The sequence below is a fragment of the Diabrotica undecimpunctata genome, chromosome 11 (assembly GCF_040954645.1).
Source record: "Diabrotica undecimpunctata isolate CICGRU chromosome 11, icDiaUnde3, whole genome shotgun sequence".
Taxonomy (NCBI): Eukaryota; Metazoa; Arthropoda; class Insecta; order Coleoptera; family Chrysomelidae; genus Diabrotica; species Diabrotica undecimpunctata.
Window position 1 is genome coordinate 31,034,863 of NC_092813.1, and position 27,776 is coordinate 31,062,638.

The 27,776-nt window shown below is 33.8% G+C and overlaps 1 protein-coding gene across 1 annotated transcript; it reads left to right on the forward strand.

The window, feature by feature from the left end:
* The first annotated feature begins 9,762 nt into the window (after positions 1-9,762).
* On the forward strand, positions 9,763-27,428 carry LOC140452848 (uncharacterized). The gene is made up of 6 exons (XM_072547179.1): positions 9,763-9,772; positions 21,599-21,691; positions 22,011-22,133; positions 23,175-25,228; positions 25,520-27,040; positions 27,339-27,428. The coding sequence occupies exons 1-6, from the start codon at positions 9,763-9,765 to the stop codon at positions 27,426-27,428; spliced, it is 3,891 nt and encodes a 1,296-aa protein (XP_072403280.1).
* The last annotated feature ends 348 nt before the right edge of the window (positions 27,429-27,776 follow it).

The following is a 27,776-nucleotide window of genomic DNA, read 5'->3' on the forward strand; positions in this document are numbered from 1 at the left end:
GGGCCGCTGTGTACATTTAAATTTGAGGATATTCGGCGTTTAAACTATGATATCACTCTTCTGAATTGAGGGTTTCTACTATACATTAAAATAAGATTTTGTATTTTAAAGATATACCTAGATTCTATAACAATAAATGGATAATTTAATCTTCAGCTACAATCATACAATATTACACATTTACAGTCCATCTAATTTACAAACCGTTGCACGTCATCGGCATCATAGCCCGTGACGTCACATGATACCAACACGAAATATTTAGGCGGTAGGAGTGTTCTTTTTTAGAATCACTTTGCCGAGTACACTGGCATTACAGCCACTAGACATTTTTTATTATATATGCGTAGAACTAATATTTAAAGATTTCTATTAACACTAAACTTAAAGAAATAGACAACAATATGTTTCATTTAATTTGTATAAATGCATTATAAAGCGTTTTTATGAAGAACATTTGTTCGGAACACACTGTAACTGTAATCGAACGAAGATGAAATTTTGGCATAAATTGGTAACACTTATTTGACAGTTGCGGTGTTGACACTTTTTGTACTTTATTATTTTAAATTTTAAAGTGAATACCTCTTGTTTTATATTTTTTGTTTATTTATTTATTTACCAATTTAATAAAATCTGTTCTTTTTAGAACAAAATTAGTGTGTTTTATTTCAAAAATGTCACGTAAGAATTTAAATAGTCGTTGTAAAGAGTATAATAATAATTATGTGACCTATTTGATTTAAAATGGATTCAGGATTTTTTTTATACTTTGGCAACTATGTCAACTTCGACCGGTTTGTAAATTAGATGGACTGTATATAGATATATCTATATCATAAAATATATTCTAGTTATATATTCTTTTTTTTTGTTTTTGAATTACATTATAAGGAATGTCAACAAGGAGTACTTCTGCTCAGGGGTCTTTCAGAGCTATGCACACACACAAGACTAGACCACGGAAAGATAGGTAGACAAATGGGATAAACACAGGTATTAATAGTTCACAATTTTAATTTTATATTAAGTATGTGTGTAATTAGAATCTCATATACACGTTCGTCTAAACTAGATAATATTGTTTTTAAATTAAAAGATCTTGTAATATTGGTTTCTCTATATACTTGATTCATAAATTGATTTATTTCTATTATCTTTAGTTTTCAGTTTAGTATCATGTCTTCTGCAGATCCTAACTCACCACATTCACAAAGATTACTATCACTAAGACCTATTTTAAATTTGTGTTCTGGAACTAGGCAGTGTCCAAATCTAAGTCTGCATATGTATGAAACAACGATTTTTTCGCCGTGGTAATGATTAAACCATGATTTAGATGGAATATTTAATTGTATGTTTTTGTAGAATAGCCCTTTAGTTGAGTTGTTATACTATTGTTGCCAGGTTTTGGTTTTATTGCTGGTAATATTAGCGTAAACATCATTTAATGTTAATTTATATTTACTTTCATTTTCTTGTTCGGTGGCCTTCTTAGCTAAAGTAAAACAAAATGATATTTGTTTCCCCTTAGCCTTAAGTGCGATATATGCTTTAATAATGTCAATATATATGTAGTTTGATATGTCCTTCAAACTTTTCAGTTTAAGTAAAGCACTTTTGCTGTCTGTAAGGATTAGAAGTTTCTCTTCGTTATTGTTTATACTGCTTATATACTGCATTGCTCTCAGTATTGCAATAAGTTCCGCTGAAAATGTTGTAAAATTTTCATTAAGTCGTATACCCTCTTTATACTTTGTCCCAGGGTCCCACACGGCAGCGGCCACTCTCGAATTCATTTTTGAGGCATCGGTATAAATTTGGTAATGTTCCGGAAATAAAGTTTCTATATCCACATTAAATATGGCATTCCTTAAGTAAACTGGAAATTTCGAGTAATCTCTCATGTAGGTTGGTTGTATGTTTGGTATATTGTTTAGATTTATCTGAAACATGGATGGCAGATTTGGTGTGTATAGTTTATTTTTAAATTGTCTTATTCTATTGTAACTTTCGGCAAGTAGTGATGTTGGCTTTTTCCTCCAGTATTCAGTTGTTAGGTCATTTACATAAAGTTTGTGGCAGTCGTTACATATTATGCTCTCTTTAGTTATCATTTTAGTTATAAATTTTTAACACATAGTTTTCCTTCTTAACTATAGTGGTAGTTCATTACACTCTACGCTTAGGTTTGATATTGGAGTACTTATCAAAGCTCCTTTACATAATCTGAGGCATTTATTTGAAAGGATGTCTATTTTTTGAAGATGGGTTTTGGCGGCTTGATTGTAAAAGTAACATCCGTAATCTAATATTGATCTTATGTATGATCTATATATTAGTAATGCTATGTTGGGATCTGATCCCCAGGTTTTCAAATCATTTTCCTATCCAGTATAATACCCAAATATTTAACTTTAGGTTGAACTTTAAACGAGACATTTTGCAACTCCACTACTTCTGGGATGTTTCGTTTTCGGGAGAATATGCAAGCTTGTATTTTTTTGGTTGATATGTTTAATGCTATTTGATCTAGGTCTTCTTGTAGATGTTTAAATACTGTATTTATTTTTCTACTGCCTTGTTCTATTTCCAATTGATCTACATATATGCATATATCATCTGTGAATTGTAATATTTTATCTTGGTTGCTAGTAATTATGCTTTGACCTATATGAGCTGTGTAAATAAGGTATAATATTGGACTTAAGATGCTCCCTTGAGGTAACCCGATGTTTGAAACTCTCGGTCCTATTAGTTTGTTATTAATTTGAAGATAAAGAGTTCTATTGATGTAAAGTTGATGAAGTTTCCAGCAGAGTATATCTGGCAGTCCGATTTCTTTCATTTTGTGGTATAGGAGTTGTAGGTTCACATTTTCATATGCATTTTTTATGTCTATGAATGTAGTAAATACCGACTTGTTGACGGAAAATGAGTTATATATATGCAGTATTAAGTGCGTTAAATTTTCCATCGTAGAACATGATTTTCTAAAGCCGAATTGTGTTGCAGGTATTCTAGAATTTTTTTCTAACCAGAATTCTAGTCTACATTTAATCATTCTTTTCATTGTTTTTAACACACATGATGATAGTGAAATGCCTCTATACGAATCCGGACAGTTTCGTGATTTGTGTGCCTTAAGAATTGGAACTATGATGTACTCTTTCCATGCACGTGGTATATCCATACTCATCCAGATATTGTTTATTACATTTAGTAGTTGAACTTTCTTATGTATGGGTAAATTATACAACATACTATATTGTATACCATCTAATCCTGGGGCTGAATTATTATGTCCTTTTAGGCAGTTCTTTAATTCTTCCAGACTAAATGCTTGTGTGAGAAATATGTTGTCTTTGTTTGCTTCGTCATTGTCATGTCTATTATCCGTAGGGTTCCTGTGATTAATTTCTCCTTCTATAACCCAAGGTCTAGCAATTTTATTAAAAAATATATCTGTCCACTCATTTACAACTTTTGGATTATTGGGAGGATTATAAACGTTTTTAAATTTTCTTATTTCATTCCATATTTTGCTAATGGGTGTATTTTTATGTAAACTATTACAAAAGGTTTTCCACTTACTATTGGGTAGTGATCAGAACCCAGACTCAAAGTTTCTGTTTGCCAATTAAATTTGTAATAGATATCCCTAGAGCAAATTGTTAAGTCTATAGCAGATCTATTTAAATTCATAGGTCTACGAATTAATGTTTCTGACCCATTATTTAGGAAATTAAGTCCACATTCCTCCATAGCCTCAAAAAGATAAATACCTTCTTGATCGGTGACATCACAGCCCCACATTTTATTATGGCAGTTGAAATCTCCCCCTATTAAAAAAGGTTTTTGTAAACTATTAAAAAATTTAACCCATTCGTGTTTTGACACACATAATTTGGGTTTTGCATAAATGGAATATAAATTTAAGTTTTTATTATTTATTTTAATCTGTACTGCAACGCACATGACATTATTTATTTTATAAAAATTTAAATTGTTCTGAAAATTGATATTTTTTCTTAATAATATCACCACTCCTGCATAACCATCTGATCTATCTTCACGGAAGATGTTATATTGGGAAAAGCTTATCTTTGAATTCGGTTTTAACCAAGTTTCACTTAAAAGAAGAGCTAAGAAATTATTTTCGAAAATGTACTTTTCAAAATGGCCTTTATTGTTCACTATTGATCGTGAATTCCATTGTAAAATCTTATTATTTACTAGGGCCATTTAAAACTTTTTCTATATTACTTTTAATGTCGTCTAAAATTTGTTTGTTTGCTATTGGAATTAAGTTTATGTCTAAGAAATTTTGAAATATTGTTACTATATTATCAGTAATTTGTTTACTAGTTAGTGAGTTTTGTTGGACTATTTTTGTTTGATTTTGGTATAATGGGTTGTTTATAATTGGTAGCGACGGGTAAGCAGAAGCGCTTGCAGTGTCCAGTTTATTTTCGTGTTCTTTTGAATTAGGATAAACTGATTTATTTTGAGCTCCTTCGCTTCATTTTCTTGTGGTTGTCACTGTGTACCTATTTCCTGTGTTTGTTGAATTCAGGGCTGTCCTATAGCTACTGCTGTATTTTAATTTTGCTTCTTCAAAAGGTAAATTTTCATTTGCCATTATATATTTAATACCCTTTTGTTTTTCAAACTCAGCGCACTTGTTTCGATCTAATGCTGAATGGTTTCCGAAACATAATATACAAGTGGGATCTGTTAAATCGCATACATCTGAATCATGTTTCTGCCCGCACTTGCTGCATCTTTTCTTACCTCGACATTGTGACGTAACGTGTCCGTATCTAATGCAATTAAGGCATTGTATTACTCTCGGAACGTAAGGTTCCACTTGGTATATCATTCGTTCAATGATTACTTGTTTTGGAATCATTTGGCCTCTGAAAGACACCACTATCGTACTCGTCTCCACCAGTTGATCATTTTCTTTTCGCTTTATTCTTTTAACGTTTATTACTTTAAAATTGCCGTATCTTGGAACAATAATACCTTTTAATTCGTTTTCTGAAATATTTTTGTCTACCCCTTTAATTACTTCACTCTTTTGAGAAAAAAATTTGGAATATATAAATCGTAATTTCTTTCTATTACCTTTTTACATTCCACTAAAATATTAGCGCTTTTATATGTGTTACATTCAATTTTAATTTTATTTTTTCCTATAATATTAATATTAACAATATTATCTTTAATTGCAGGTACTGCACCTAAAATTAATCGTGCTGTCGGTATGCGATGCAATCGGCCAATGTTACCTTCCTTATTCTGCATAAAAACAAAATAAGGACCTTGGTCACCTTGACTGTATTTATTTTTCACCTCCTACATTATGGAGTGGCCTATATTAATATTTGTTTTATTGCTCACCTGATAATCTGGTATAAAGTTTTTTGAATTTGTTATCGGTACCTGTTTTGATTGTGTATTAATATCAATACTTATAATTTCCTCAGAACGCTTTTGTTTTTCATTAACTTCATAATCCATATTACTAGCAACATCGTCAATCCTTCCTCTGTCAGTTGGATTTCCTCTGCCATCTGAATTTAATTCCATTTTTTGGTAAAAACAACAACAACTCTATTAATTAGCACTTCGATCACACAGAGAACTATTAATTCGCTTCCGCTGCTACAACCGAACTGAAAAACTAACTTGGAAGATACATTTAAAATATTTAAAAAAGACATGCCAGCCTGAAATAAATTTGTTACAATCACTCGCAAACAAATAATGGGGCGCCGACTCTTTTAGATTACTACCTATCTACAAGGCCCTAGTACATTCTAAACTGGACTACGGGTCAATTGTTTACAACTTCTCCAAACAAACGTACTTAAAAACAATAGATGTTATTCAAAATACAGGTCTTCGAATTTCCTTAGAAGCACACCACACAAGTCCAATACAATCCCTATACTGGGTAACTAGAGAGATTCCACTTTCGTTTAGAAGACAATATCTAAATCTTTCTCATGCCGAGGCAGTATCGTCAAATCAAGATAATCCAGTTATACACAACGTATTCGCTGACCGCTTCAAAAGTTGTTTTCAAACTTTAAATCGAACTGATCACCCTTTCTATTACCGCGTACATACCTACTTTTTAACAGTGGGTATCCATTTTCCAGACACCTACGATATCTCCTCAATTTAAAACCCTCCTCCTTGGACAATTTGACTTCCCTCTACTGACACCAGATTATTGCGCCTAAATAAATCAGAAACGCCTGCAAGTCAAATTAATCAAGAATTTCTTAAAATATTAAGCAAATATGGTAGCTTTTTCAAAGTTTACACCGATGCCTCCAAAACCGAACACAAAACTGGGGCAGCAATTTACTAGTTAATTTTATATGGGTACCGTCACATACTGGAATCAAAGGTAACGAGGTTGTAGATAAAATAGAAAAAAATGCACCTACGAACCCAAACACAGAAGATAATACGAAATCTCTTCACACCGACCTTAAAGTACCCTTTAAGGAAAAGATTAATTAAATATGACAGGATACATGGAAGAACCCCCCAACCAAGCTGTACGAAGTTGATATTAATCATAAAAAAAACCCAAAATTTAACAATAGGAGACAAGTAACCTTCACTCGCCTCCGGATTGGTCATACTCGGTTAACACACGACTACATACTAAAACGAGCTCACAAACCTGTCTGTGACATGTGTAAAAGTGTCTTAACGGTAAAACATTGTTTATTATAGTGTCTCAAGTACGATGTGCAACGCAAAATGTATAACATACCATCAAAATTAAATAATAGTGCTCTTGGAAAAGACAGTGATACTAAAAATATTTTCGCCTTTCTCAAAGACTGCAAGCTGTTATCAAAAATTTAATATTTTACCTAGTATAGATTTAGGTTTATTTCTATTTATGTACTGCTATGGTTAATATTCTATTGTTTAGTTGTAACTCTGTATCACAATCCATACACGCTAATAACCCTGCGTGGTTGATGCCTCATGTAAGGAAAAAATGCTGAAATAACATTTCTTATCTGGAAACCTAACCTATTTTGAGCTGTGTTTTAAGAAGGCCATGAACAGAAAGTCATGTATATGATCCATTTCCCTTTATGGTCTTTTTAGAAAGTAGTTCACAACAAGCAGATTAAAAAACTATTTTTTAAACTATTTCCGCCAGTTGGGAGAGAGACCTTCAAAACCGACCAAAAATCTTGTCAATAACTACAAATATATTTTTTATCAATTTTAGTTAAAAGTTACTTTTATTAGTCAATTATCGGAATATTATATCAGCATTTGGAAATATCTTTGTTTTTTTTATAATTTTTAGGAAATTCCATACTTCTGTAACTAGGAAAGTAGGAAAGTCATTGTATGGCTAGGAAACAAACCAATTTCGAGCATGTTTTAAGAATGCCATAAAATAAACTTATGTATATAATCGAAATCCTTGTACGGCGTCCTTAGAAAGCAGTTCACAATAAGAATATTAGAGGTATAATTCTACTTTTTACAGGTCTTACATGGTAAGTCCTCATATTTTTGTTTTGAGACTAAGAAAGTCATTTTATGACTAGAGACCAAAGCAATATCGAGCGTGTTTTCAGAATACCATTAAATAATCTTATGTAAATAACTAAAATGCTTGTACGTTGTCCTTAAAAAGCAGTTTACAATAAAAACATTAGAGGACTAATTCTAATTATAACAGGTCTTACATGATAAAGATCATATTTTTGTCCTATATTTTAAAATATTTTAAACTTTTAATACATATTTGATACTATCCGAAATCTGTACCATATTAATTTTTTTATCAATTTTATTTCTGGTTTTAAAAACTAAATCTTTCGACCAACCAATCACCAAAATCGGATTTCAGCATTCGAAAATATCTTTTTCGTTATAATTTTCAGAAAAAGAAGACCTTAAATTTTCCTCCAGCGACGGAAAAACATTTCATATCTGGAAACCTAACCTATGTTAAGCTCTGTTTTAAGGAGGCTATGAATATAAAGTCATGTATATCCTCGATTTCCTTATAGTTTTTTGGGGAGTTATTCACAAAAAGTAGATTAAATAACTAACTTCAATTATAGTAGCAATTGTTAAATTGTGAGTATTGTTTTTTAAATTATTTCCACCAGAAGAAATACCATTAAAACCGACCAAAAATCTTTTCAATAACTACAAATATTTTTTTTATCAATTTTAGTTAGAATTTTAAAAGTTACTTTAATCTGTCAATCATCGTACTATTATATCAGCATTTGGAAATATCTTTTTATTTATACTAATTTTTAGGAAAAAGAAGTCCTCGATTTTTTCTTCTGTGACTAGGAAAGTCATTGTATGGCTAGGAATCAAACCAATTTCGAGCGTGTTTTAAGAATGCCATAAAATAAACTTATGTATATAACGTAAATCTTTGTACGGCGCGTCCTTAGAAAGAAGTTCGTAATAGGAATATTAGAGGTATAATTCTAATTATTACAGGCCTTACATGGTAAGGATTGTATGTTGGTCTTATATTTTGAAATATTTTGAACTTTTTTGCATATTTATTACTATCCGAAATCTGTTCAATATAAATTTTTTTTATCAATTTTATTTATGATTTTTTTTAGCTCTAAACATTAGGTTGTATTTCTCTGAGCTGTGTGTTTTTGCTGATCCAAAGTTCCTGCAATTTGTTTTGGATATTCCTTTTGAATTTTGATTTTAAATCTTCTTGGAGCTGTATATTGTAGACGGGTAAGTTGGATGTAGATGCTTCTTTTGCAGCGCTGTCAGTCATCTCATTTCCTTGGATGCCGATAGGAGATGGCACCCATATTATTGTTATTGAAGTCCCTCGAAACGTGTGGACATGAATCGATTCTAATATTTTTTGCAATAAAGGATGATGATTGTAAATATTTTTTAGCGAATAAATTGCGGATGAGGAATCAGTACACAGAGCTACACTTTGATGATTGTCAAAAGGGAAATCGAGAGCTTTTGAAATACTAAAGAGTTCTCCTGAAAATACGCTACATTCGTTAGATATTTGGTATTGTCGCAGCACTGTATCAACTGTAGTGACAGAACAATCAACTCCATCTGCGTTTCGGAATGCATCGGTATATAACACCTTATCATAGTGGAATGTATTCACAATATCCTTGAAAGCTTGTCAAAAAATGATATTATTTGTTTATGGCTTATTAAATTTACAGAGAAAAGTGTTTATAAAAGGAGGTGATCTAGACCATGTCGAGGATTCTGATTTTGTAGATGCAATTGTTTAAGATAATTTTGTGTCTTGGTACAAGGGTTGTAGGATCTGTGGGATTGAAAGTATACATCTGGGCGAGATTACTAGTCTAGGTCTTGGCGAGCTCAGAAGATTAAATACAGGGTTAGTCGGAATCGACGACATTCTGCTAGCATAAGATAAGAGTAGTTGCTGCCTCTGGAGGTACAGGGGGAGTTCACGAGATTCACAATAGAGACTTTTAGCGGGACTGGATCGAAAAGCTCTTGAGCAAATTGAGCAGTTTTGTGAACAGAGTTTAAAGATTGTAATAAATTATTGGATGCGGGCAAGTAAACTATACAACCATAGTCTAATTTGGATTGCAATATAGCTCGATATATTTTAAGTAGTACACTTTTATCGGCACCCCATTGATGGTGGGACAATGCCGTTAACAAATTCATTCTGCTTAAATAGATGCCTTTTATTTCATTGACAGGATGTCGCCAGGTGAGTTTGTTATTGACAGTTGGTCCTAAAAATTTGTAATGATCTATTAACTCTAAATTTACTTCGTTTAGTGTTATTTTGGTTAGTTCTGCGCTGTTGTATTTCCTAGTGGCGCAAAATAGAAGACACTGGATTCATTTGTGGGAGGCCTATGTCCAAAGTTGGATTACTGAAGGCTGAAGAAGAAGAAGAAGAAGTATCCCCTAGTGAATTTAATTATTTTGGATTTATTGGAAGAGAACTTGAAGCCAGTTTTCTCGGACCATGTAGTAAGGGACTCGATAGAATTTTGTAATAAGGATGAGGTTGCAGCTGTGGATTTTCCTTGCCTGTATAAAATAAGGTCGTCTGCGTATTGTTCAAATTTAACAGGAGATTTTATATGAGAGCAAATATCGCTGACGGCTAGCAGAAAGAGAGAGTAGACCTCAAAGTAGAACCTTGAGGTACACCATTTTATTTTTAAAGGTTACTTTTATCAGTCAGTCATCGGAATATTATATCTGCATTTTGAAATATCTTTGTTGTTATTATAATTTTCAGAAAAAAGGAGTCCAACAATTTTTCTTTTATAACCAGGAAAGTCATTTTATGGCTAGGGAGCAAACCAATGTCGAGCGTGTTCTAGGGATTTCATAAAATATACTTATGTATATAATGGAAATGCTTATACGGCGTCCTTAGAAAGCAGTTTACAATAATAACATTAGAAGACTAATTCTAATTATAACTGGTTTTACATGATAAAGATCATATTTTGTTCTTATATTATAAACTATTTTGAACTTTTAATACATATATCATAGTATCGAAAATCTGTTAATTAACTTTTTTTATTAATTTTATTTATGATTTTAAAAACGAAATCTTTCAACCAACCAATCACCGAAATCAGATTTCAGCATTGAAAAATATCTGTTTCGTTATAATTTTTAGAAAGAAGAAGTCCTTAATGCCTTAATTTTTCCTGCGACTGGGAAAAATATTTTATTACTGGAAACCTAACTTATGTTGAGCTGTGTTTTAAGGAGGCCATGAATATGAAGTCATGTATATAATTGATTTCGTTTTATGGTCTTCTTAGAAAGTACTTCACAATAAGCAGATTAAAGAACTAACGAACTAAGAACAGTTAGGATAGATACCTTTAAAACCGTTTAAAAATCTCGTCAATAACTTACTACAAATATTTTTTTTATTAATTTTAGAAAAGAATTTTAAAGGTTACTTTTGTCAGTCAATCATCGAAATATTATATTAGTATTTTGAAATATCTTTGTTTCTGTTATAATCTTAAGGAAAAAAAAGTCCACAAATTTTTTTTTAGATTAGGAAAGTCATTTTCTGGCTAGGAACGAAACCAATGTCGGGCGTGTTTTAAGAATGCCATAAAATATGTAAACTTCATCGAAATCAGGTTTCAGGATTTCATTTGGATATATCTGCTTTGTTATAATTTTCAGAAAGAAGAAGTCCTTAAATGCCTTAATTTTTTCTGCGACAGGGAAAAACTTTCATGGCTGGAAACCTAACCTATGTTAAGCTGTGTTTTAAGGAGGCCATGAACATGAAGTCATGTATATGATCGATTTTCTTTTGAGGTCTTCTTAGAAAGTATTTCACAACAAGCAGATTATAGAACTTACTCTAATAAATTGTAGTAGCAGTTGTTACATTGTGGATATCGTTTTTAAACTATTTACCGACCAAAAAAAAATTGTATCACTCAATCATCGGAATAATATATCAACATTTGGAAATATCTTTGCTTTAGTTATAATTTTCAGGAAAAAGAAGTCTACAAATTTTTCTTCTGTGAAGTCATTTTCTGGCTAGAAACCAAATTAATTTTGAACGTGTTTTCAGGATACCATAAAACAAACTTTTGTATATAATGGAAAAGCTGGTACGGAGTCCTTAGAAAGCAGTTTACAATAAGAACTTTAGTGGACCAATTGTAATTACAACAGGTTCTACATGATAAGATCCATATTTCGGTCCTAAAGTTTAAACTATTTTGAACTTTTAATAAATATTTTATACTATCCGAAATCTGTTCAATAATAATTTTTTTTATCAAAGTTATTTATGATTTCAAAAACTAAATCTTTCGACAAACCAACTGAAATCAAATTTCAGCATTTGGAAATATCTTTTTAGTTATAATTTTCTGAAAGAAGAAGTCCATAAATTATATATAATAAAAGAATTACGGAGAAATTATATGACTTACGGAGCATACGGGAAACAAATTATTTTAAAATCAAGACAATATCCCAAACATAAATTTTTCTATTTTAAAAATGCACAACACTTTTTATACTAAAGAATAAATATTGTTATGATATTTTTTGTATTTTTTATTAAATGTTCATAATTATTTTAGTCTTTTGTATTTCAAAATAATAATCTAAATAAATCACTGTATGACCGAGAACAGTCAATTTTAAAATACGTTTGTGTCATGTCTAATTGGCAAATATGTTACGTGTTTGGTTCATACGCTGGTTTATGTTAGTTCTAATCCCAATATAATTTCCTTTTTGAACTATTTAAAAACCCCACGTTAATTTTATTAAATGTATGTAATATACGCTAAAATGCTAAATTTTAAAATAAAATGAAAATTTACAACATAATCCGAGTTGTTGGTTTTTGAAGTTATACTTTTATTATACGCGCGTTTGACTTCGGAAATTTGCACGGGAGTAATAAGCCTCGTTAGGCATGTTAAATTATAAATTAAAACTTGTAAATATCTCAAGAAAGTTCAAGTGTACTTATATACACAACAAACAACAATTAAATATGTCAGATAAATTGACAGTTGTATCACCAAACAATATTTTTTTATTAACATTGTTATCATGGTAAATTAAACATATGCCTAAGTAAGTTTTAAATACTTATGAATATTTCATTCTTATTAAATTTGTATTAATATTATTATCATGGTAAATTTAACATATGGGTAAGTAAGTTATGTATACCTATTGTCATTGTTAAATACTGATGAATAATATTTATTTAATATCTTAACATTTTTAGAATCGGAAACATTTATTTGTTATTATTTCCACTGATTTTATTTCTAATTATTAGCAAACTTATTTATATAAAATGGTATATTAAATTACTATTAAGTACATTGTTTCTTTTGTAAACAACTGACCTAAATTTGTTTTAATTGAATCTTAGGGTAGAGTTTTAAAATATTCGAACTATAATCGTAATACACATCGCCTAATTAGCCGTGATAGTTTAGTGGACTAGTTGTTCGGATTCCACGTTGTGACCTTATGACTATTGCATTTTAATTTGTATTGTAATATTATATTGAATTATGTTGCAGTGTATTGTATTGTATTTTTATATTAATAACAAAATAAACAATGAATTTCACTGCAGAGTATGTGTAAAAAATGTTTTGTTGCATTCAACTCCTTTCATACATATATGGAAATAAAAATATACATTTTCATCAAAATATTATTATATTGTGATGATTTTATTTCAATATCTATTTAATTTATAATGTCTTGTTCTTATCTTAATTTATTAAAAAGCACAATAACTGATATTAATTTATTTATCACTAAATATACACATAATTTATATAGGCGAGCGTAACAGTAAATATCGCGGCCGCGGGTCTTCAGAATTAACTGCCCTCTTCAATCAAAGTTCGGTTATTTTATAAGCAATCCTGATATTCGAGAACAGCATCGAAAGATCGCATTGTCTTGCATCGAAAGATCGAGAAGCTTAGCCGGGCTCATTCACCATAATTTTGGTTCTACACTTCCACCGAAATTTCTACAACAAAACAGAATAGTTAGTCATAAAATTTAGGCCAGTATATTTATCGTAACATTGCCCCCCTCTTAAAAGATGGTTCCTCCTGGAACCTTGTCGGGACTGGAACCGGAACTGTATGCTGGTATCGGCAACTGGACCCTCTTTTACAACTTCCAGTTGTATAAAAATGACAAGGGACGGTTTTCTCTTCGCACAAGGTACTTAGCGGATTGCAACAGACTAACACCTGGACTTCGGTGTCTTTGAAGATCTCCTCCACCATATTTCGGATAACCCTCCAATCTAATTGGCGGCACTCCAACTTTGGCATGGCTAACTTTTGCACGTCGGACTCTAGTACGTGCTCTCTCAATTGAAGTAAGGCTTCCCATACATCTCGGTAGGTAGGTTGGTCACGGGCAGTGTCTTTTGTTACCAGGTAGAAAAGGTAACGCGATGCATCTTGGAGTTTCAAGGTTTTACCGGGAGCTGGCACCTGGCATTGAAGTTCTGCAACTCGACCAAACTTCCTTCGAAAGACGGATGCCAACCCTGGTGCGTCTTTGATACTGGCCGGGATGGTAAGGGCCAGCGAGTAGTCAGCGGGGAGCGCGAGTAGATCTTGCTTTTCTCCAGTGGTAACACCATGTCTTGCTTTACCGGTACCTCCATAGGCACCCATGAATTCCTCAAACGTGAGGTCAGACACATCTTGGACTTGGTTTACTTCCACTTCTTCATCTACGTCGTGGTCACCTTCGAAAGACGCTAGCCGGTTATGGTGTACTATCATCGCCTTTCCCCTCGGAATCTTGCTTATTCGGTAGATGACATCGTTGATTTTCTCCATGACGAGGTATGGACCTTCCCAAAACTGCTGCAATTTGGGAGAACAACCTTTTCGCTTCTTGGGATTATACAGCCAGACCTTGTCGTTTTTCTTAAAGCAACCCTTTTCGGCTTGTGTATCGTACCGTTTCTTCATTCGGTCGCTAGCGATCTGAAGGTAGGAACGGACTAACTCATGTACATCGTCCATTCTTCTTCGTAATTCGATCACATAATCTTCACCTGCTACATCTTCTCCAGGTCGACATCCAAACTCGAGATCACAAGGTAGTCGCATTTCGCGTCCGAATAGGACTTTGGCTGGTGTCTGGCCTGTTGATTCGTTAACAGCAGATCTGTAGGCTATTGTGAAGAACGGAAGGTATTGGTCCCAGTCTCGCTGATGATCGGACACCATCTTTGTCAAATACTTGCCAACTGTCCTATTCATTCGTTCTACCATACCATCCGATTGCGGATGATACGCGGTAGTTCTTGTTTTCTTCATGCCTAGTCTATCACATATTCCTTGGAATAGATCGCTTTCGAAGTTCCTGCCTTGGTCACTATGGATCTCCAAAGGCACTCCAAATCGGCTGATATATTCTTGGATTAACTTATCTGCAACGGTGGCGGCCTTCTGGTCTGGAAGTGCGTAAATCTCGACCCACTTAGTGAAGTAATCCATTACTACCAGCATGTACTTGCCTCCATTTTCACTTTCTGGAAATGGCCCAGCGATGTCCAAAGCTATTCTTTCAAACGGGCTTCCAACATTATATTGTCTCATAGGAGCTCTCCTTTTTCGGTAAGGCCCGTTACTCGTGGCACAAATAGTACATTTTTTACACCAGTCTTTTACATCGTCGGAACTGTTCATCCAATAAAACCGTTCCCGAATTCGCTGAAGGGTTTTCTTTACACCAAAATGCCCTCCCGATGGACTGTCGTGTAACTGACGAAGTACTTCGGCTATTCTGCTCTTTGGGATCACCAACTGTCTTCTCTTCTCTGAACCGTCATCATTTTCCAGGACTCGTTTGAGCAAGCCATCTTCGATGATAAAGGAGTCCCACTGGGCCCAATACGTCTTAACTACTGAGCATAGGTTTGATATTTCCTGCCAAGGTGGTCGACGGTTTTCCTCTTTCCATTTTCGGATTTTCTGTATAACTGGATCTCTCTCTTGTTCTTCCCTTATCTTAGTAGGCGTCCAGTCGTCGTCGACAATCGTCGTTCTTAGCACTGCTGCTTCCTTGGATTCCGTTTTGTTGCAGTGGGAACACTCTGCTGGGCATGGCCTTCTGGAAAGAGAATCAGCGTTTCTATGGCTAACTCCGCCCCGGTGCTCAATCTTAAAATCGTATTCTTGGAGTCGTTCGATCCACCTGGCTATCTGACCCTCTGGATTCTTAAACTGCATCAACCACTTAAGGGCGGCATGGTCGGTTCGGATTAGAAACTTTCTGCCATAGAGATATTGATAGAAGTGCTCTACTGATTTCACTACTGCCAGAAGTTCTCTTCTCGTGACGCAATGATTCCGTTCAGGTTTTGAAAGAACTTTACTAAAATATCCGAGGACTCGTTCCTGTCCTCCTTGAATCTGAGACAGCACTCCTCCAATTCCCACATTACTTGCATCCGTATCTAAGATGAACTCTCCTTCTGGCAGTGGATACCCTAAAATTGGTGCTGTTATTAAATGCTTTTTCAACGTTTCAAAGGCATTTTGGCAGTCTATATCCCAGCGGTAATCTCTTGCTTCCTCCGTAAGTCGCGTTAATGGCTTAGCAATATCTGCAAACTTCTTAATAAACCTCCGGTAGTAAGTACATAGTCTAAGAAAACTTCTCACTTGATGTTTGTCAGTTGGTTTTGGCCATTCCTTAATGGAATCGATTTTTCCCTTATCCACGGCCACTCCTTCTTTACTGACTATATGACCCAGATAATTGACTTTACCTTGAAATAGCTGGCACTTCTTGGGGTTTAGCATCAATTGGGCAGCTTTAAGTCGATTAAAAACGTTTTCTAAATTCCTCAAATGATCTTCGAATGTCTCCCCCAAGACGATTATGTCATCTAAATAAACCAGGCATGTTTTCCAAGATAACCCTCTCAACACATTTTCCATAAGCCTCTCAAATGTCGCAGGAGCATTACAAAGTCCAAATGGCATAACGTTGAATTGCCACAATCCAGATCCTGTGGTGAAGGCTGTCTTTTCTTTATCGACTGGGTCCATTTCTACCTGCCAGTATCCAGACTTCAAATCTAAAGTAGAAAACAATTTACTTCCAGCCAATGTGTCCAATGTGTCATCGATCCGAGGCAGAGGATAACTATCTTTCTTGGTAACGTTGTTCAGCAAACGGTAATCCACACAGAACCTCGTCGTTCCGTCTTTCTTCTTAACCAGGACCACCGGAGAGACCCATGGGCTCGTAGAAGGTTCTATCACCCCGTCTTTCTTCATTTCCTGAACAATCGTTTCAGCTTCCTCTCTCTTCGCCTGTGGTAATCGTCGAGCTGTTTGACGAATTGGCTTAGCATTACCAGTATCAATTTTATGCTTAACAACGGTAGTTCTTCCCGTCTTTCCTCCTTTCGGTACGAAAATATCACGATACTGCCGAAGAAATTCCCTTAATTTCCTTTTCTTCATCTGATTTAGAGACTGTCCTGCAACTGCAACCATTTGGTCGTTGGAATTATCAGATGTTGTCGCCTGACGGATTATGGATGTCACAGGTACACAAGTTCCTACCTTTGTCTCTTTCTTGATGGTCACTGGGTAGTCGTTGACATTGATAAGTCTCACAGGAATTTCTTTAGCCGAAGTCACCAATTCCTTTCCAATTATGATTCCACGGCCAACCTCATCGTCGTGGTTCCAAGGCTCCATCATAACAGGTGTCCCTTCGTCTACAATTCCCTGTAGTCGCGCTACTATGATCGTTTCGCTTTTCGCAGGCACGACTGTATCTTCTGTAATGGCTGCTTGCACAGTGTTGTCATTATGTGGATGGAGAAATACCTCCTCGTTGCCAACTTTGATTACCTTATTCTTAAAATCCAATTGGAATCCATGCATATTCATTACGTCCATTCCTAATATAACATCCTCTTCGATGTCAGCAACTATAACAGTATGGACGAACTTTTCTGCTCCAATTCCCAATTGTACCTGGAATTCTCCATGAATGTTAGCATTTTCACCTGTAGCGGTCCGAAGTCGCAACCTCGTTGGTAACAGTTTCTTTCGGCTGTTTATAACTGTCGGGCGTATAATGGTTCTGGTCGCTTCGGTATCCACCAACAACGTATGCTTTTTACCATTTATGTCTCCATCTACATATACACTATCTTCACGACATTTCAAAGAAGCTATTAGTATGAGAGGGTCTTTGGAAAAGTTCTGGGTCGAAGCTGCCCCCCTAAGGCTGACCCGTTCTAGTTTTCCTGATGGTGAGTTTCTTGATTTGCGTCGTACCTAGGGTGCTTACAGGAGCTTCGTACGTGTCCTATTTCGCCACAATTCCAGCATCTGATGGTCTTCGTTTTCTTGTATGTCATGCTTTTTATCATATTAACGAGCTGGTCAAGTTTATCTTCATCTCCTTCCTCTTTTACAGTTCTAACTTTACTGTACCCGCCAGAGGCCTGCGTAGCTGACTCGTATTCGAGGGCGGCGGATAAGACATCAACCAGCGTTTTGTGACGAGCTAATCGCAGTGTTCTCTGCATTTCATGATCACGAAGACCATCAATAAACGTTTGAACGGCCAATTTTTCCATCATGTCTTCGGGAGCTGTTGGATAAGCATATCGTACTAATCTGGCAATATCTATCTCATATTCTTGAAGAGCCTCATCTTTCTTCTGTCTACGATTTTTAAGCTGCGACTGATATACATGCTCCAAATGTTCGTGGCCATATCGCATATTTAACCTCTTCTTCAGTTGTTCGAAATCATCGGTCTCCTCTACGGCTATGGTCTGAATCACATCTAAGGCATCTCCTCGAAGGGCGATAGTCAGGTTTACAGCCTTTTCTTTTTCAGACCGTCCATTCGCTCTTGCGGCTGATTCGAACTGTTTCATGTAGTTGTTCCATGATGATTTTCCGTCGAAAGTTGGGACTTTAACATGAATAGAACCTCCACTTCCTTCAAATTTCGGCTGTGTCTAATTTCTCACTAAAGTCTAATTTATGTTCGATCTCACTTCTTACACCACTGTGATGATTTTATTTCAATGTCTATTTAATTTATAATGTCTTGTTCTTATCTTAATTCATTAAAAAGCACAATAACTGATATTAATTTATTTATCACTAAATATACACATAATTTATATAGGCGAGCGTAACAGTAAATATCGCGGCCGCGGGTCTTCAGAATTAACTGCCCTCTTCAATCAAAGTTCGGTTATTTTATAAGCAATCCTGATATTCGAGAACAGCATCGAAAGATCGCATTGTCTTGCATCGAAAGATCAAGAAGCTTAGCCGGCTCATTCACCATAATTTTGGTTCTAGACTTCCACCGAAATTTCTACAACAAAACAGAATAGTTAGTCATAAAATTTAGGCCAGTATATTTATCGTAACAATATTTTGATGAAATTGTCCTATTACAAGTCAAATGTTGTTTATATACAGCAAACGATGCACCATATACCTATATACCTAATTCTGCTCTCTCATACCTATAGCATTAATAGCATTACATATGTAATGATTGTGCAGATTGACTGCCACAAAAATTTGTGATGGCGAACGCGTGTATAGAAGTATACTGGCAGTCCCAATGGACTGCCACACCCGTTTTTTTTGTTTGTTTTTTAAATATTTTTTTGGAAATATTATTTTGAAAATATTATATTCACACATTTCTTTATTTTATGGTTTTGAACTTAGTGTTAGAGTCTTTTTATAAATAACTTCCAAATTTTTTTAATTTTAGTTACATATTCTGATTTAAATTCTTCTTTCTTACCATTGGAATGGCTTCAGTTTATTACACATGTTTTTCTCGATATTTTTTATCTCTGGCACTAATTTTAAGTTCTTTTTTTCTCTCTTTTGTGTTTTGTTTCTATTATTCATGTTACCCAAACACATGTTACACTTACACTCAAAGCTTTTTTGATATTTTTTAATAAAGAATATATATAGAATAGGGTTAAACAGATAAATGTTTATTTATTTATATAATTTTTCTTTACAGCCTCTAATAAGCGCTACTGAGGCCGTGCCACAAAATACGCATGTAAGTAAATTCATTAATTTTAAGATTAAATAATAACAGACTTTTGTCATGCATATTTCGACATACTCTAAATGTTTAAAGCAATCGTTTGTGTTTTCAATGTCTTCTCTGTAAATATTATTTGCGTACACCATTCACAATTTTTTTTTATTTATTCATTTCACAGTTTTAAATTTAGTTTTAGAGTACTTTTTTTAACTAACATTCAATCTGTTTTAATTTTAGTTAGACATTCTGATTCAAGTTCTTTTTTCAAACCATTAGAATGCCTTCACTTTGTAACGATGAGTCAAAGCCATCACCGTGAAACCAGCGTGCGCGCGAACCAACCCATGAAGTAGGAGTGTATCGACAGTAGAAAGGGCAAAGCTCCGCTATATAAACCGCAACATTTCCTCATAGAGAGAGAATCGACAGGTGTTGACTGAAGGTTCTCTTCTTCCCTTCCCCGGCTTGTGGACGTGTTGAGTTCACAAGTTGTTCCGTCTCCCATACCGCCGCTATCCGAAAAGCGTGTTGAGCTTTTCACTACCCGTACTCTGAAGCAGTCGTGTTGAGACTGTCGAGGAGTGTCCTATTAACCCGAATCACTTAAGGGACGTGTTGAGTTCCTTTCCTTTCTTTGTACCTATCGTCCGCTATTATTAAATCGATACAACGTTACCGTAAAATTTCAAATACACACTCACTTACCGATAAGACTAGTTCCATATGACAAGGTCAAACTTAATTTGAATAAATAGGCCAGGTACTGAGAAGATTAAACCAAATTGTAAATATGTACGTAAGATTTTTGTCAATTTAATTTAAGGAAGACAATAAAGTTTTATTTTTATTTTGAACTCTGTCTTTGACTGTCTAAAAGCTACCCGGATAGTGACTCCCACGAGAGGACGTCACAACTTTATTACACATATTTTCTCCCGATATTTTTTGTCTTTGGCACTAATTTTTAGTTCCTGTCGCTCTCTTTTGAATTATGTTTCTATTATTTATGTTAAAGCCTAGGTATCCCAAACAGAAGTTATAGTCTTAATAGTCTTACACTCAAACCTTGCTTGATATCTTTTAATAAAGAATTTATATAAAATAAGGTAAAACAGATAAATGTTTATTTATTTATATACTTTTTCTTTATAGCCTGTAATAACCACTACTGAGATCATGCTACAAAATACTTATGTAAGTGAAATTAATAATTTTAACAGGAAACAGTAACAGACTTTTGTGATGTATCTTCAGACATAATCTAAATTTTTAAAGCCACCGTTTGTGTTTTAAATGTCTTTTTCGTAAATATTATTTTGCGTGTCATATTCACAATATTTTTTTATTTACTCATTTCATAGTTCCAAATTTAGTTTTAGAGTATTTTTTTAACTAACATCTAAACTGTTTTAATTTTAGTTAGATATTCTAATTTAAATTCTTTTTTCAAACCATTGGAATGACTTTATTTTGTTACACATGTTTTTATCTTTGACATTAACTATGAGTTTTTTCTCCTCCTTTTGAGTTCTGTTTCTATTATTCATGTTATCCCAAACACAAGTTACACTCTTACACTTAAAGCTTTTTTGGTATTCTTTAATAAAGAATCTATATAGAATAAGGTTAGGCAAATAACATAACAAGAGAGACAGAACAAGAGCACAAGCAGGGTAATCAATATTGACAAAAAAAGACTTAAAGAAAACCTAAAAATCTGGAAGCAAATTATTGAGATAATTATTATAGTATCTATTAGGTCAAAAGGTCATGACCTCAAGATCATTGGAATATATATATATATATATATATAAAAGTTTTCATAACTTTGTTAAAAATAATAAATATATTTTAATGAAATATTTGACGTAGCTATTTGAAGACACACTTTTTATATAGATACCTGTGTTATGATTTTTCTTTTTTCTGTTTTCAGATGATCTATTTAACGAAGTTCCTTTAAGACTCACCATCGAGCATCCAGATGTACCTCAGTACCACTTAATGCAAAATGTACAAACATACACAGGTAAGAAAACATTTAAATCTTATTACTCCTATACAAGTTTTTTCAGTCATTGCCGGCAAAAAAATAAAAAACCTAAAAGCTATGCTATGGCTGGCTTTTGTTTGGCTGTATGCACTTGTCAGCAATTTTCGATGTTGATTCTGAACAAATTGGTCTAAAAATTATATCTGCATAATTTACGAACATTAAAACGTTTTTAAATGAAAATGGGAATTTGAAGAAACGCGCATTCAAAAGTTCATTTTTATTTCATTCGATATATCTGACCAGCACATGGCAACACCTCTTCTGGTTAACCATTCGAACAATCTACTCCCAGCTTCGCCACAAACACTACAAGAAGATTTGATTGTGTCTGATTTATCTTCAGATGTCTATGAACCTTCACCTGCGTCTGACATACACAGTTCAATGGAAAGTGATATTGAAGGTATTGCTGACCGTAAGAGAACTATACTAACAGACAGAACACCTAAAAATCTGGCATAAAACGAATCTATGAAGAGAAAAAGAAACGAGAAGTTGTGAAAGAAAAATGTTAAGAAAGTGAAAAGGCTTAAAGGAGAGTCTTACGTTGGCTATAGGGGAATCGAGGTACCTTCATGGCCTCTTTTGCCAGCACCTTGTCTGAATAAGCAAAAACATAAATGTGCAACCTTTATTTCCGAGCAAAACCGAATAAAAATTTATAATGATTTTCGTAATTTTACCTGCAATAACGATCAACGTCAATTTGTGTCTAATCACATTGAACAAAAAGACAAGAAACGCAAGACAAGAGGAATCGAAAATTGAAGAAAAATTACACCTACGTTTATAGTTGATGGTATTAAACTTAACGTATGTAGGGAATTTTTCATGACCACATTAAACGTGACAAACGCCTTTAAGCGAAGTGCAATAAACAAGCGCCCATCCAATGGAGTTTTAGAAAAAGATAAGCGCGGGAAACACCAACCATCAAACAAGTTACCCCAGGATGTCGAACAATTTATACGAAACCACATCGTATCTGTTCAGCAGTCAACAGTGCAAGAGCCGTCCCTGCACGGAGCACAGGGCGCATGGATCGAACATTAGCGACAACGACGGCGCGTAGCTGTCAAGGAGAAATAAGACATTCTTTTTTTGGTTTTGTTAATTTTAAGTTTTTATAAAATTATTACAATAAAGGTGTTAAAGTCAGAATAAATATTTTTTATACAAGGAATACAGTCCACAATACTTCTGAAGGCTCAGAAATAAAAACATTATTCATGGTCCTTCGAGCCGGATTTTATCAACAAGCAACAAGTGTTAAAAATTTTTATCGGCAAGTGAAAAAGTTTATATGGCATGGTATGTGGTGAGTACACATTTTTCATTCCTATAATACCTATCCTGGAATAAGAGAGATATTAATTTGTGTCACAAGGTTATTATAATTTCGGTTTGTTAGGATTTATTAATAGCAAGCTTTAAACTTTATTAATATTATACATAGTCGATGCAATGGATCAGTTAACAGTTTTAAAAAGAAAGCGTGGTATCTTTAAGGCACAAATTACAAAATTTGATTCATTTATAAGCAGTTTTACTCACGATAAAATAGTAGAATTACAAGTTAGGGTTGACAAATGCAGAGAATGGTGGAATGATTTTGATCAAATACAAAGTGAAATTGACTTATTAGACACATCAGAGGAACAATTACAAGAAAGGTTAGATTTTCAGGATGCATATTTTAAACTAATAGCCTCTGCAGAAATTATATTAAAGAATGAAGTTAATTTAAACGATACTATAGCAAACTCAGGTCACAATACTAGTTTAGATCGAAATAGCTTAAAAAATGTATGGTTACCACCACTGGAGGTTCCAACTTTTAATGGTTGTTATCAACATTGGTTAGAATTTAGAGATAGTTTTACTAGTATGGTCATAGAAAATTCTGATTTAAATGATGTTGACAAGCTTCACTATTTAAAAAGGGCTTTGATAGGGGATGCCCAGGATGAACTGGAGCAGCTAAAAACTACTAGCAAAAATTTTACTATTGCATGGCAACTTTTATCTGAAACATATGAAAAGAAAAAACTTATTGCACGTGGTCATATTGAAGCTATATATGAATATCCAAAAATAACTCAGGTAAATAGTTTAGAATTAAAGAAATTGTCAGGTTGTATAAAAAGAAATTTAAAGTCACTAGGTATGTTAGGTTATCCAGTTGAACATTGGGATGTTCTTTTACTTTGTACCATAGAGAAAAAGCTTGATTATTACACAAATAAGGAATGGCAAGAAAAGGGTCCAGTTAACGAATTTTCTACGATACAGGAATTCTTAGCATTTATAGATCATAAAGTACAACACTTACAAAATTCAGAAGGGGATAAACAAGATATAGAGCAAATATCAAAGGAAACAAAAAAAAGGGTGCAAAAAATGACATTATCAAAGTCATTCATTGCAACATCCAAACAATGTGCACTTTGTAATTTACCGCACTATTTTTATTCATGTAAAAAATTTCATAATTTATCAGTGTCAGCTAGAAGACAAGAGGTAACAAAATCAAAAGCATGTTGGAACTGTCTAAAGGATGGACACTTAGTACAACATTGTACATGGGGAGGTTGTAAACTTTGTGGAAAACGACACAATACTCTTTTACATATGGATGGTAAATTTATAAACAATTCTCATTTACAAACAAATGCAACTCAACTCAACGGATCAAAGGTTGAATCACAAATTTGTGGTATATCTACCCAGAAAGAAACACCCACACAGGGAAATGGCATATCTAATCAGGGAAAGGAAGTAAATATTCAGGGACAAGGTGCATTCCATAATAATTCAATGGAAGGTACATCTCAATTAAACTTTTTGGGTCAGACAGGTTTTTTGGAATCACATTCGGGTGATATAGGTCAGACATGTTTTTTAGAATCACATTCGGGTGATATAGGTCAGGATTCAATTAATTTTTTAAATCATTCTAAGCAAGGTATATCATACAGATTAAAAACTGATATTTTACTTTCAACGGCCTTAGTATATATGCAAGACAAATATGGAATTTTGCATGAATGTAGAGTTTTATTGGACTCAGGTTCACAGTCAAATTTTATATCACGTTCATTTTTTGAAAAATTACAATTACGGGCAGATAAGGTACACATTCCGGTTAAAGGTTTAGGTCAAGGTATAACAAACATTTCTCAGGCATTAAATGGGACACTTTTATCAAAGTTTAGCAATTATCAAACAAATGCATTTTTATTGGTAATTGATAAAATTTCTGACAATTTACCAACTTCGGATTTAAACTTGGATTTTATAAATATTCCTAAAAACATTGTACTTGCAGATGAAACATTTGGGGTTTCAAAACAAATTGATGTATTACTGGGAGCATCAGTTTTTTGGCAATTATTATGTGTGGGTCAGATAAAACTTGGCAAAGATCAACCAATTCTCCAAAAAACTAAGTTGGGATGGGTTATTTCAGGTCCAGTTAGTCAATCAATTAAGGTTAGCAACAATTCAGTGGTATGTAATTTTTCGTCTAATGTTTTGGAAAACCAAATTGAAAAATTTTGGTTAATAGAAGAATTTGGTGCAAAAAAGGTTATGTCCAAGGAGGACATTTATTGTCAAGAGTTGTTTGAAGCTAGCACGATTAAAAATGAAAACGGTCATTTTGTTGTTAAATTACCAACAAGGTCAAACATTTCTGACTTAGGAGATTCTTATAGTAATGCACTAAAAAGATTTGAATTATTGGAAAATAAATTAAATAAAAATTTGGAAATGAAAATTAAATACCATGAGTTTATGCAGGAATATATCCAGTTGGGTCACATATCAAGGGTTGAAGATAAAACTGACTTCAATTCAGAAACACCCAACTACTATCTTCCACATCATGGAGTTTTAAAAGAAACGTCTTTAACTACAAAATTAAGGGTAGTGTTTGATGGGTCAGCTAGAACTGACAGTGGTTTGTCATTAAATGATGTTCTAATGGTCGGACCAAAATTACAAGATGATTTAATGTGCATTCTTCTTCGTTTTCGAAAACATAATGTAGTTATAGCTTCAGACATCGAAAAGATGTATCGACAGGTTTTTGTTTGCAAAACTCAGCAAAAACTACAACAAATATTATGGAGGTTTTCGGATGAGCAACCAATTGAGACATACAAGCTGAAAACGCTAACATATGGGACCGCTCCAGCAGCATTTTTGGCTATAAGAAGCTTACAACAATTAGCTCATGAGAATCAATTGAACCTGCCTCTAGCTTCCCAGGTGATTTTAAAGGATTTTTATGTTGATGATTTGCTTACAGGAGGGAGTTCAATTGAAGAAGTAAAATCATTAAAGGATGAATTAAATAATATTTTGTGCACAGCAGGATTTTCACTTAGAAAATGGGTATCAAACAAACCTGAAATTTTTGATGAGGATATTCAAATAAAGGGAGACATTGAACATTATCTTGCAGATGATGTTACAACAAAAACATTAGGGCTTTATTGGAACTCAAAGATAGATTCGCTTCAATATAAAATCAATTTTTCTAATTACACAAAGGTTAGCAAAAGAACAGTTCTGTCTTTAGTTTCACAGATATTTGATCCTCTTGGACTAGTAGGGCCAGTTATAATTAAAGCTAAATTAATAATGCAATCACTATGGCAATTAAAATTAAATTGGGATGAGTCTTTACCTTTAGATTTACACACAGCTTGGAACCAGTTTAGGGAATCAATTGCAGATTTGGAGAAAACTCACATTAGCAGGCAAGTTTTGTGTTCTAATCCAATTAATAGACAATTACATTGTTTCAGTGACGCTTCAGAGTCTGCTTATGGCGCAGCACTCTACATTCGGTCACTGGATCAAGGTGGTTCTTGCTTAGTTTATTTATTATGTGCGAAATCAAGGGTAGCACCCTTAAAAACAATATCTTTGCCTAGATTGGAATTGTGTGGTGCTTTATTGGCTGCCAAATTGGCATCGGCGGTTATCGCAACAATAGGTGTTAGCTTTGATGAGGTACATTTTTGGTCTGATTCAATGATAACTCTTCATTGGATTTTGGGTGAACCGTCACAATGGAAAACCTTCGTTGGAAATAGGGTGTCGGAAATACAAAGGCTTTCTAATGGATATAGCTGGCATCATGTTGACTCGCATGATAACCCAGCCGACATAATTACGCGCGGATATGAACCAAAGTTATTAAACACTTCAAAATTGTGGTGGAATGAGCCACCATGGTTAGCTTCTCATAAATTGTCTTGGCCTACTAAGGCTTTGTCAAATTCACACATTTCTATCATACCTGACCAGAAGGTAATTCAAACATTTATATTAACTGTGCAATTTGCTGAAATTTGGAACCGATTTTCCAGCTTAGCTAAATTGCAGCGTGTTTTTGCATATATACTTCGGTTTGTCACCAATTGTAAATCATCTAATAATAAGACAACGGGTCCTTTTACTGTAGATGAAAAAGAAAGAAGTTTTTTCTGTTTGGTATATATGGCACAAAATGAAGTATTTCATCAGGAAATACAAACAATAAAAAAATCAAAACCAATACATAAATTGAGTAAAATCTTATCATTAAATCCTTTTCTTGATGATACAGGACTATTACGAGTTGGTGGACGTCTTCAAAAGTCAGAATTGTCTTTTGACCAGAAGCATCCAATCATACTCCCGAACGGTCATGTATTAACTAAACTTATAGTGATATCGTATCATCATAAATACTTGCATGCAGGTCCACAAGCATTGCTATCAATAATTCGTTTAAAATTTTGGTTATTATCTGGACGTAGCACGGTTAGGCACATTCTGCATAAATGTGTTACTTGCTTTCGTGTCAAACCTACATTGCTTGTACCTCTTATGGGAGATTTACCTAAATCTAGACTTCTGGCTACAAGGCCATTTTATAATTGTGGTGTAGATTATGGGGGTCCCTTTGAATTGAAAACAAGCTATTTACGGAATTGTAAAGTAGTTAAATGCTATATATGTATTTTTACATGTTTTACAACAAGGGCGACACATATTGAACTTG

Coding starts and splice junctions, on each gene's coding strand:
- LOC140452848 (XM_072547179.1), top strand. Junction 25,229..25,519: donor AGGTTAGCAACAATTCAGTG/GTATGTAATTTT, acceptor GAGTTTATGCAG/GAATATATCCAGTTGGGTCA. Junction 27,041..27,338: donor CTATCATACCTGACCAGAAG/GTAATTCAAACA, acceptor TTGATGATACAG/GACTATTACGAGTTGGTGGA.